At 34.3% G+C, this 11,981-nt stretch overlaps 1 protein-coding gene across 4 annotated transcripts; it reads left to right on the top strand.

The window, feature by feature from the left end:
* Positions 1 to 3,929: 3,929 nt before the first annotated feature.
* On the top strand, positions 3,930 to 11,093 carry LOC122289860 (protein REVEILLE 6-like). Of its 4 annotated transcripts, none has more exons than XM_043097212.1 (9): positions 3,930 to 4,239; positions 4,956 to 5,013; positions 5,995 to 6,118; positions 6,200 to 6,379; positions 6,506 to 6,610; positions 8,490 to 8,599; positions 8,994 to 9,053; positions 10,329 to 10,410; positions 10,551 to 11,093. In XM_043097212.1, exons 1-8 carry the CDS (start codon positions 4,010 to 4,012, stop codon positions 10,383 to 10,385), a joined length of 924 nt encoding a protein of 307 aa, XP_042953146.1. In that variant the 5' UTR covers positions 3,930 to 4,009; the 3' UTR covers positions 10,386 to 10,410; positions 10,551 to 11,093. The 4 variants fall into 4 exon arrangements, with proteins under 4 accessions (XP_042953146.1, XP_042953147.1, XP_042953144.1 ...); XM_043097213.1 differs by having other exon boundaries at positions 10,329 to 10,432; XM_043097210.1 differs by lacking the exon at positions 10,329 to 10,410 and having other exon boundaries at positions 6,203 to 6,379.
* Positions 11,094 to 11,981: the final 888 nt, after the last annotated feature.

Raw genomic sequence — 11,981 nt, 5'->3', positions numbered from 1 at the left:
CTTAGGATGATGTTATGAATATGTTAGAAGTAAAATTTAATTTTTTTGGAATTCTTTGAGATGTTTTGATTTAGGGTTAAAGCTTGTGATTCAAGTGTTTGGATCTTTTTACAAAAAATTTTGGTATTGATTATTAGCTTTTTCTAAATGGATGTTTTAAGTATGGTTTTAAACTTAGGATAAGAAGATTTTTGTTACAAAATTTTGGTTTAAGCATGAGTTTTGAGGTTGGAAGAAATTGCAACAAAAATAAAGAGAAATGGCCTATGGATGTTTCTGCCAAGTGTGTTTTCCATAGTTGTGATTTGTTTTGCGCTTTATTTTCATTGATCATGAGAATCAGTTTACTGTGTATGTATGATGGGTAAAAGAACTACAATTTATGTATGTATGTTATCATATATGCCATGCCATGTCATTACATGTTTATCTGTTACGAATCACGAATGTTTATCTGTTACACAATCTATTATGTCACGTATTGTTATATGTTACAAGTATGTCATATTATGTTATGCCATCTATTACATGTATGCCATGTTATGAAATGTTATCTGTTATATGTTATATCATACTACAAAATATTTCTATCTCAAGTAAGTCATGTCTCTCAAGTTACATTCAAGTCATGTTATGGAACGTCAGGACTTCTATTCTTTCATATTTCATTCATGTTTTGTCTCGAATACAATTGTGTATTTTGAGAACAGTTAAGTTTTAGTTATCGGTTAATTTGTACTACAATCAAGGATGATACAGGCTACCTAGTATTGCAGTCAAGGCTATGCACTGCCAAGTACTAAGGTGAAGGAGTATAATCTACCATATTACAAATGGTTAAATCAGTTAAGTTATGTTACGGTCAAGGATAATACACGCTGCTTAGTACTGCGGTCAAGGTTATGAGCTACAGAGTACTACAGTGAAGGAGTATAATCTACCATTATGTTAAGTTATGTTACAATCAAGGATAATATTCGCTGCCTAGTACTATGGTCAAGGCTATGCGCTGCCAAGTATTATAGTGAATGAGTATAATCTGCCACACTACAGAAGGATGTTACGTGCTGCCTAGTACTGCAGTCAAGGCTATGTACTACCAAGTATTATGGTGAAGGAATATAATCTGCCGTTATGTTATGTTATGTTCACGTACATGTTATGTTCATATTTACGTTAAGTTTCAAATTCATGTTCATATCATGTTATGTTCATGTTATGATATGTTCATGTTCACGTTATATTTCAAGTTCACGTTCATATCATGTTATGTTCACGTTCATGTTATGTTATGTTCACGTTCATATTATGTCTCAAGTTCACATTTATGTTATATTATGATCAGGTTTATGTTAAGTTCAAATTCATGTTTATGTTATGTATGTTCACGTTCATGCTAAGTTTTAAGTCCATGTTATGTTACTAGTCCATGTTATATTTTAAGTTCAAGTTCATGTCATGTCAAGTCAAGTTTGGTTTACATTTCAGCTCAGGTTATGCCAGTTATGCCATGCTATATATCAGGTTATGTCGATTATGCTTACTTACGACTTTAATTATATATTCATGATTTTACTGCCATGCATACATCATTAACCTGTGTGGGAGTTTCCTGTTAACTTACTGAGATTTCTAATCAAATCTTACGGTGGTAGTCCCAACTACCTTTCTCCAAGAATGGTAGGCGATGTGTCAGGATCAGAGTAGGGAGCAGACACTGGTAGACTGGAGGAGGTTGAATAGACACCGCAGATATGACGCGAAGCTTACAGCTTCCATAGTTAGTTTTTGGACAGTTTTCAAGCCTCATTAGTCGAGTTACATGAGTTACTCGACGAACTTCCTCAATAATATATTTTGATAATGTAAATATGGAGTCTGATCTCCCATATTTTTGAGATTACAGTTTTCTGAGACTCATATTGAAATCGTGGATGTTTATTTTGTTAAGTATGCTTGGATTACAATTTAACTATTTGGGATATTATAAGTTTGGTGCATAGTATTGTTAAAAAAATTATTCGCTATGAATATTGCATAATACTATATGCATATTAGGAACATTACATTTTATATGTCATGAACAGGAGCAGGTAACCTGGTATTGTATGTCCTGACGCTTCGGATGTCCGTCCGATCCCAAATGGAAATCTGGGGTGTCTCGATCAATATCTTATTGCAAACATGTTAATGCCTTTTTGAGTTGAAAACTTCTATAACCATGTTCTTGAGTAAATCTGTCTTTGAGTTCACCCCAGATTTGTGCAGCATCGTCCACCAAAGCAATGCTTGATTTGAGGGATGGATTGATGGAATTGTGAAGCCAAGACAAAACTAGATCATTGCATCTTCCCCATGCATCATAAAGAGGGTCAATGGAAGACTTTGGTTTTGACAAGGTTCCATTGATGAAACCAAGCTTATTTTTGGCATGAAAAGCTCAACACATAACTCTTGACCAAGTTGTATAGTTTACAGTGTTGAGAAGGTCAGGGACCAAGGGGATTGAGGGGTTATCACCATGGTCAAGTCTATACAGATTGGTGAGATTGGTGAAGTTGAGAAAAGGAGAGCGATTTTGATCAGTAGTCATTGGAGAAAAGTTCTCAGAAAAGGAGAGCGGTTTTGATCAGTAGTCATTGGAGAAAAGTTCTCACTCTGAAGCTCTTGATACCATGAAAGAATAACAAAGGAGGAAAGGATCACAAGTGAAAATAGAGGAAGAAGAAGAATGCTACTGCATTCCATAAAAAATTGTATTGAATCATTTACACAGTGTTGCTGCTTTATACTAAAAATGGACAAACAATACTAACCAACTAAAGAATATTCGTGCCACCTCAATTCTGTACAACTGCAGAATAACTACCTCTAAAATTACATAAACATACATTACAACTCATCTAGAAGGAGGACTATTTAGTAAATTAACTATAGGTTTATTACAAGAAGCAGATCCATTCGATGAAGAGTGTGGCTACATATCAGAGTCATTTTGATGTTGCCATGAGCAGCTGCATACACATGATCTAGACTATTGGAAGAACTGATGCCATGCTGCTCTAATAAGAGTAGTGCATGAGCAGTATGTACTGACCAAAGTGGCGATGGTCCTCATACTCAGTCATCCATTTTATAAGTAGTACACACACGTACCATTTGACTCCTCGACCTTTGATCTTCTAAAAGCAGCCTTCACCACCCCTCCTTTGCTCATTGTTGGCACATGAGTCCTATGTGGGGGTACAATGTTGTGCGCCACCAATAAACTACAAGTGATCTTGTTGTTTTGACTCTAGATGTGTGACTATGTTCTTGCTTTTCCTTAACGAGGATATGTAAAGAGTGGACGTGAAAATCTCCTACAAGCACATCAAAATAGTTGCTTGTAGTGCCGTGATTCATCCATTCTTTCGCCTAAGAACAAGGTTGAGACCATTGATCCATTCTTCTTCTTTGTTTTCCTTTTCTTTTTTTTTTTTCCTTTTAACTATTACAAACAATGTATAGGAATGTTTGTTAGAGGTAGCTCACCTACATACTCTAAAAAATAAATAAATAATAGAAGTAATAGTTACATTCGTAAGTGTACAAGTTAATAAATAGAGAAATACTCTTGCCACAAAAAGTGATTATACAACAATAATCATACAAACTAGCTTAATTTGTCATATTATAAAATTATTTTTAATATAAAATAGATATGACTAATCACATTAAATTACATGAGTTTATGAAATTACTTTTATATAATCTCTTTGTAGTTATAGTACTTCTCTAATAAATATAAAATTTATACAAAAAAATATTAATTTTTTAATAATAAATTATTTTTTTAAAACATCTGCACGACATTTACATATTCTATCTTTACATCATTTTCCGTACGTGTGTAGCAGCACTGGTTCACATAAATACTGTTAATTTGTTAAACGCTCGGCTGCTCGTGTTACAACAGCCTCCGGAGTAAAATCAAAACTCCGTTTCTTCGATTCAGAACCGTTCGGTTATGGTGTCTAAAAGCCCGAACCCGGCTGAGGGCTTCTACTTGGACACAAATGGAATGACTCTTCCCGGGCTCGGACCCTTCGCCACCGCGGTTACTGCCACAACGACGGCCTCGACTTCCGCTTCTTCGGAGGACCCGAGTATAAAGATCCGAAAAGCCTACACTATTACTAAGTCCAGAGAGAGCTGGACAGATCCCGAGCACGACAAGTTCCTCGAGGCTCTCCAACTGTACGCTCAAAATCCAGCTTACTTATTCTATTTTTAATATTCAACGTCAAAAATTAGGGTTTATATATATGTATGTTTATTTCTATGTGAATTGACACTTTGGACAACAAAAATGCGATACTATCAAATTGGTTTAAAGTGGAACGGCTTTCCCTCTCTTTAATTCTAGTGATATGTGCTTCTCGATATGATTTTGATTAATGTTCAAGAATTACACAACTTTGTCTCTTTGTTGAGTCAACTTAGAGGAGCTTGGTGTGCTTAAAGCCCGATTTACTTGCTTGAAAGTAACAATCTTTGTGGGTGAACTTATATTATAGTATTATTTTTTCTGTATATGATATATTTCATATCTAATAATACAACAAGGAATCCTCTAAAACATTATTTAAGATGAAAAATTATAATCTGTTCATCAACATGAAGATGCTTAATGCATGTCATATTTGTAACATATCATAAATTACAAATTATGTTCTCCCTTCAATGCAAAACTCAATATTTGCATTCGAAATTATGGTCCTAGAGAAGAGCCAGAACGGGGTTGGAGAGAATAAGAGATAATAGGCAAAAGTCATTTGTTGTTGGTTGAAGACTGTTATTCAGGAATAAGAGATATGGGGGGGGGACCCGCTCACCCCTTGCCTCCACCTCCGGTCAGTCCTATTTTCTGCATTATTCCCTGATATTATTTTATGTTCCTTTATCATATTCAGCTTTGACCGAGACTGGAAAAAGATTGAAGCATTTGTTGGGTCTAAGACTGTTATTCAGGTAATCTCAAATGCAGAATTCTCATTTTGTTTGCAAATTTTTCATAGCATTGTTTCTACATCCTTTATTGTGTTGCAACTAGATTTAGATATTTTTTATTTTCTCATTAAACCAGGTCACTTTCTTTATCTTTTCTATACTATTTCTTGGTTATTATCATGTTTTTCTGTCTCAAAGAGTGGGAAGGGATAAAGAGTTCTTGATGGTTCCACTTGTGCGTCTTTCAGGGTGTCTGCTTTGCATTCTTTTTTTTTTTCTGTTCTTTTATATATATATATATATATAACAACTTAAAAAGGTGTAACTTTCCTGTTTGTTTTCTTTCCTAAATTCTTCTTGTGCTTTGTATTGTTGTTTTGCTTTCCATTTATGTTGCTAAATTTCCATCATGGCTCTCTCTCTCAATGTGGTGGCAGTCTCTTAGGTTTTTTGTTAGGTTATATGGCCATAAAACTCTGCTTGTACACTATCATTGAGCTGGTACTGGAAACAAAAGAAGTAAAGTTTTAGTTATTTTGTTGACCTGAATTATATTTCCTGGGAATTTAAAGAATGCTTAGTGTCCTTCTCGCTCGTTTCAGTCACTGCTTGTGGTGGATGATGCATTGTATGAAGCTGATAGGATATTATGATTCTCATTTGGCTAGCATAATACCATGCCATTCTCAACATCTCATGTTAACTTTAATAGTCTATTTCAATTGTCATTTCTGTACTCATAAAAAAGTATCTTTTCTATGAGAAACGTCATTATAATTTAATAAAAAAACTGTTTATAAGTTGTAATTTAACTGAATTATACTTATCTGCTGTTTAGTTTTTTAATTTTTTTTTTTTTTTAATCTTTAGGAATTTATTTTACATTGTCGAATGCATTGAAGGCAACGAATGATTTCATTTAACTGATGCAGTTTTTTGCATCTCATGTATTTTAGTTCATTTAAAATTGAATGCCAATACCATCGAGGACACCTTTTGCAGATACGTAGCCATGCACAGAAGTACTTTATGAAGGTTCAAAAGAACGGGACAAGTGAACATTTGCCTCCACCTCGGCCAAAAAGGAAAGCTGCTCATCCATATCCTCAGAAGTCTTCAAATAATGGTCAGCAAACTTCATTTACAGTATGATTTAGTTTTTAACACCAACTTTGTGCAACCCCAGGCTCATATGTGTCATCTATAGCAGCTCCAGTGATCTTGCAAGTGTCCGGATCTTTTCAAACCCCATCTACTTTGCTTGAATCTGGATTTGTCTTAAGGCCTGATTCCTCATCAATCCTTAGGGATCCTATTACTGGTGCTGCTGCGTCTTCCTGTACAAACAACAGTATGCAGACTATTAATATATTGCATAGGACAAAAGGTTTGCTTCTTACTGTTTTGGATTGTACTATATCATCTGATATCCAGTCTATGGATTGTATAAGTGCTAGTTGAATCATTGTGGCATCTAAGTGCCGTGTGTTTTCATATGATGTTTGCTTTCCAGTGCCTATAGTGGCAAATAACTGTTGCAGTAGCACTAAAAGCACCCCGAGAGTACCGCCAACTGTCAAAACAATTGACAAAGGAAATCATAACCATCCATTAAGAGGTGAGCACTTTAAATTCATATTTGTATTCATTCTTTCTAGAAATGTGGTATTACCTTCTGGATTTAGTTTTGATTTTCTTCATCTTGCAATTAGAATAAATCCATGGCCGATGATATCTGTGGATAGAAGCACCAATTTTTTGTTCGATCATGTTTATGAGCAGGTGGATTCTGACTGAAATAGCACCTTGTCTCCTTTGTGAAAAACCATTGGAGGAGAAACCATATTTTGCATCCTTTAACTACCATCGTATTCAATTTGCAAAGTATAGTTTCCAAAAAAAGTTGCATGAATGCTAGATATTTCCAAAAGGGTGATTGTTGAGATTTTGATGAACATACTTTTATGTAGACTTAAGTTGAGGAATATACAATCATTTGGCTGGATACGGGATTAATGTAAATATAGTATAGAAACCTTCTCGTGTTGCCAACCCTGGCACTTAGACTTGCTTTCTCACATTGAGTTTGAATCCAAGCACTGGTCATATTCTCTTCATGTGTCTACACACACACACACACACACACACACACACACACACACATATTGCTGAGGAATTATTGTAGGTGTGCCCCTTTGTCTTTTAATCAAGATGATACTTAAAAAAATGGTGGTTCTAACTTTTGTTGCATGCTATCAGTGATTCATAATGTGTATATGTATTAAACAAAATACCAAACTAAAGAATCTCATAAAATATGGAAAATGAAGAAATATAAACTTCAAACTTCGTCTTAAACATAAAAGTAATATCCTATGTGCTTGGCACTTATTCTATCCTTAACTAAGATGGCCCTTCTTCTCTCTCTGCCCTGAAAACTATTCCTCAAAGGGAGTGGTTTTATGTTGTGGGTGAAGTAACTTATACTCTTCTCCACTGGCCTTTTTCTTGAATTCATCTACTAGGGCTTCAGAATGGAGGTTGGCAGAGAGTGTATGATGGTTTTTGAGACTGCTAGTGTTTTCCTTACATTTTGATTCTTGGGCTCTAGGGTCTCTTTTGATAAAAGCTGGAAACTCAAGAGGAAAGGAACTGTGCGGTATAGTTGATTCTACCTAGGGCTTCAATTCCGTCATAAACAGCTCCTTGTTCCTCTTAAAATCTCTGTAGAGATTTGATCCATATTTGTATGCCTCTCTATTTCCTTTTCGACTTCTCTAAAATCCTAACCAGGCTGCACTTTCTTTTAGAAACAAATCCTTCCATTTTTAAAGGTAAACATCTAATTTAAAACAGAACCATCATACAGCTTTATATATATATATATATATATATATATATATATATATATATATATATTTATATATATATGAGAAATGCTTTAGCCACAAAGAGATTACACAAAAGTAAATCCACAAACTGACATGCCTTAATGTGTTACGTTAGATTATAAAGCTACTTTTATTGTAAGGTAGATCTAACATATTATATGAAGCCATGTCAGTTTGTGGATTAACTTTTAGGTATGGTTTGGTAGTAAGATGAAAATTTTGAGTTTTAAGATAAAATATTAAAATATTAAATTTTAATATTATTATTGTTTTGGAATTTGAAAGAGTTAAGAAAAAGTTGAATTATTTATTATATTTTATATGGGAGTTTGGGAAAGTTGTAATGATGAGATGAGAATTTTGAGTTTGAGATGAAAAATTTGAGGGGCCAAACCGAATCTTACAGGATCTCTTTGTGGCTGTAGCATTTCTCTATATATATTAAAATAATTAAAACACATCCACACATGCTGGAACATGTTCAATTATTATTCAGCAAAATTCTTCATACTAAAGATATAGTAAGTCTTGGGTAATTTATTAAAGGAAAAAGTCTTAGGTATTACACTATGTATGCATGCTCAAAATCCCCTTTTTCTGATGCAGTTCTGCCTGACTTTGCTCAAGTATACAACTTTATTGGTGGTGTCTTTGATCCAAATGCTACTGGTCATCTGCAGAAGCTAAAAAAGATGGACCCTATAGATGTTGAAACGGTATGTAAACCTATAATATTTTACATTACCTGGTTGTAGGATGTATACTGTTGGGTAGGAAAGATTCTGCTTAATCTTTGCAAATTGTTTGAACTTCTAGTTTGATGTATAACATGGCAGAAGTGATCAAACTCAAGCACATAGTTTAACCAAATTTTCCAAGTTGTGAAAAAATTGACTATCATTAATCAAGGGTAAATTTTAGTTAGTCAGTGATTGATAATTATTGTAATTGAATAACATACATTTCTATGCAAAATAGCCGTGCTTCAGCGTTTTGCACTTTTAGCATGTCTACGCTCGCTTTTTGCACTTCAACTGGTACAATTGTAAAGATAAACTTATGCTCTGAAGATGACACAGTAATATGTTCATATCTTTGTCTCTTCTCCAGGTGCTACTGTTAATGAGAAACCTATCCGTCAATCTGACCAGCCCTGATTTTGAGGATCATGTAAGACCCGGTTCCTTGAGATCTTTTTTGAATGGTTGAGAATATTTGACAATCTGCATGATGCACCAGCACTGGTAAATTACCTATTGTGGCATAACTTGAGCAAGAGTCTTAGTCTTTACTTTGACTAGTCCTTGACTCCTTTAGCAGCCAAAAAGTTAAATTTGGCTGCTGCATTTTTGGCAGATATTGAATGGTAGGAAAATGGTATTTTTAAGGCCCATTGTTGCATATTAATGAAAGTTTAACTTCTGTTGCTCTCCTTTGCAATCTTAAGGCCCATAGTTCTATATTAATTTTTTTTGTGTTTGGGATATTCAGCTTACAGTTATGTTTCCAAGTCCGATATATTACATATGATTTATTTTTTCTGTTGTTTTGGGCTTCTGTATTAATGGGTTAAAAACTGGCACAGGATGATTGGATAGACATCATATGACCCTGCATTCAGTTAGCTTGCTTGCAAGTGACGTTTATATGTGATATTACAGTTAGCCATGTGAATACATTACATTTTAAAAGTTAGAACCCTGCTACTGCCACCGCTGGGGGCTCCCGCTAGGCCAAAAAAAAATTCTTTTTTTTGTTTTTTTTTTTTTTTTTTTTCACTTCATTTTTTTAATACTTTTAAATATTTAAAAAAATATAAAAAATTTACAATAATATTAAATAATTTTTTCTTAACCACTAAGAAAAAGAAAAAAATAAATAAAAAAATAAAAAGCTTACCGCTCCCAGCGGGGATCTAGTATTATTCTAAAAGTTATAATGCCCACTAAAATAGTTTCACCATCCGATTCTGCCACAAAATAAGGACATTCCGGTTTAACTAGAAATCATATAAGAAACTATTATAATTGTGGGTTTATTGGATCGTTTCGTCAACTTTGGACTCTTTGCCAGGGATTCCAATATTATTAAAGAACATAATAATGGTTAGTGAACCATAATGGAATAATTCCATCACATTAATAGAGATTAGGGGATATAATTCACGAGAAATGATATTTACAGTCGTGGTTGTGCAAGCATCCCGCAGTCTCTTTGAAAAAAGTAAATTAATACGGGATCCACATGAAAAAAAAAAATTTACTTTTTAATCGTGGACCCTACTCTTTTTCAAAACGATTGTACAGTATTTGCACATTCCACGACTATATAGCATTACTCATAATTCACATGGATATAGTAAGTATTGCTTGGGCTGCTTCAATGGTGGTCTTCACATTTTCTCTTGTAGTGTGGGGAAGAACCTGATTAGAGCTTGTTATATAGTTACATGATTCTGGTCCTGGCAAGTCTACTTTGCCATGTGTTTGTCTCAAATCTTAACGTCTCGACACTATTCCTAGTTCAGGTACTGCACCTCGTTGATACTGGTACGATTATTATGCTCTTGCCTCATTCTAAGTAATTGCTTGTTTATACCAGTTCATCGATATAATTGCCTCTTTGTGGATATATATATATATATGCTTATATTTTGCTTCAATGCAGAGAAGGTTGCTGTCATCCTATGAGATTGAAACAGACACAATCACCTATGGTGAAGCTGATAAAGCCTTGTATAATGATCCGTCCAAGAATGTTGTGTAACATAGGTAGAAAAAATGAGAACAAGTTTTTGTTCTTACCTTGTTTGTTGTGCTCGTGCTCTCTTCATAAGATTAGTTTCTGCACAACCAACACTGACACTGCAAGGGGAAAGGTGACGATACGACGGGTTGAAGTCCTTGATGTTGATGATGATCTGCTGCATTGGTTTGGGAGTAGTATTGCATAAAGTAAGGCCATTGGCTAAATAGTTTAGCTTATAACTGTTTGCCATTTTGGCGTGTCATGTATATATCCGACAGACAAAAGAAAAGGTAGTGGATTAAGTGTACAGTGTCGAGACTTGTTGCTGTCAAGTTTAGGCTTTTCTTAGGATTAATTTGCTGAGAAAATGTAATATTATCTAGTGTATGCCAGTGTAATCCTGTCACAAAGATACTAAATGGTGAGTTGCTCTGTATAATTAAATACCTTTTGGTTTGTCTATTGATGTGTAATGGCATGGTGGTTTTATGGGCATTAGAACAGAGTCCGAACAGAGACTCCTCCATTCATGGGTTAATGTTTACTAACTGTACCTAAACGTTGAGCCACAGCCAGCCAGCCACCGTATGTTATGACCCAATGTTTTCATCCACTGCAATCGAGAGCGACTATTTCATCTTTGACGGTGAAGAAGCCGTCGACTGTATGCCACGTATAACAATGAAAACATTTCCCTAAAAGAGAAACATATACAGAACATAACATAAATGTGACACTTCTCTTCCAAACCATTAGTCATTTCATAATTTTATGTTCGTGTAGCAAAAGAGTAATACTATGAATTATATCACTATCCTATTATAGTGTTATTCTGTTGTTGTAGTAATGTTTAATAATGTTATTATTATATATTACATTTTTATTTCACTTTGTAAATTTGGCACTTTGTATTGTCTTTAGATCATCTCTTAATTTTTTTTAAATAAATAAAAAATTGATGGATAAAGTCACTTCATTATAGTGACGTAAAAGGAAAAATTCTATATATTATATCATCATCTTATTTTATTTTAGTTTTCTTTTAACTTTGTTTAAAGTTGTCGTTTTACCGTTGGGTTTATATGAACTTTGGTTACAGAAAAAAACCGAGGGAAGGAAAAGAATGGAAGATAAAGTTAGAGAATGTAAATTCTTTGCTTCATTTTGTTTTCGTTTACTGTAATAACCTATAAAATGAGTAAATGTAATGAAACCAACGTGCCACTTCCCTCATTCAACCCAACAAGTGACATCCATGGGTTTTGAACCCAAAACCTAGAGGCAGGCATGAGGTGGGCACACCACAGAGCTACTCCTCTTCAAGTTTATGTTGGATTGTTTCAAATATTC

The sequence above is a fragment of the Carya illinoinensis genome, chromosome 12 (assembly GCF_018687715.1).
Source record: "Carya illinoinensis cultivar Pawnee chromosome 12, C.illinoinensisPawnee_v1, whole genome shotgun sequence".
Taxonomy (NCBI): domain Eukaryota; kingdom Viridiplantae; phylum Streptophyta; class Magnoliopsida; order Fagales; family Juglandaceae; genus Carya; species Carya illinoinensis.
This window is presented reverse-complemented; position numbering and strand designations above follow the sequence as displayed.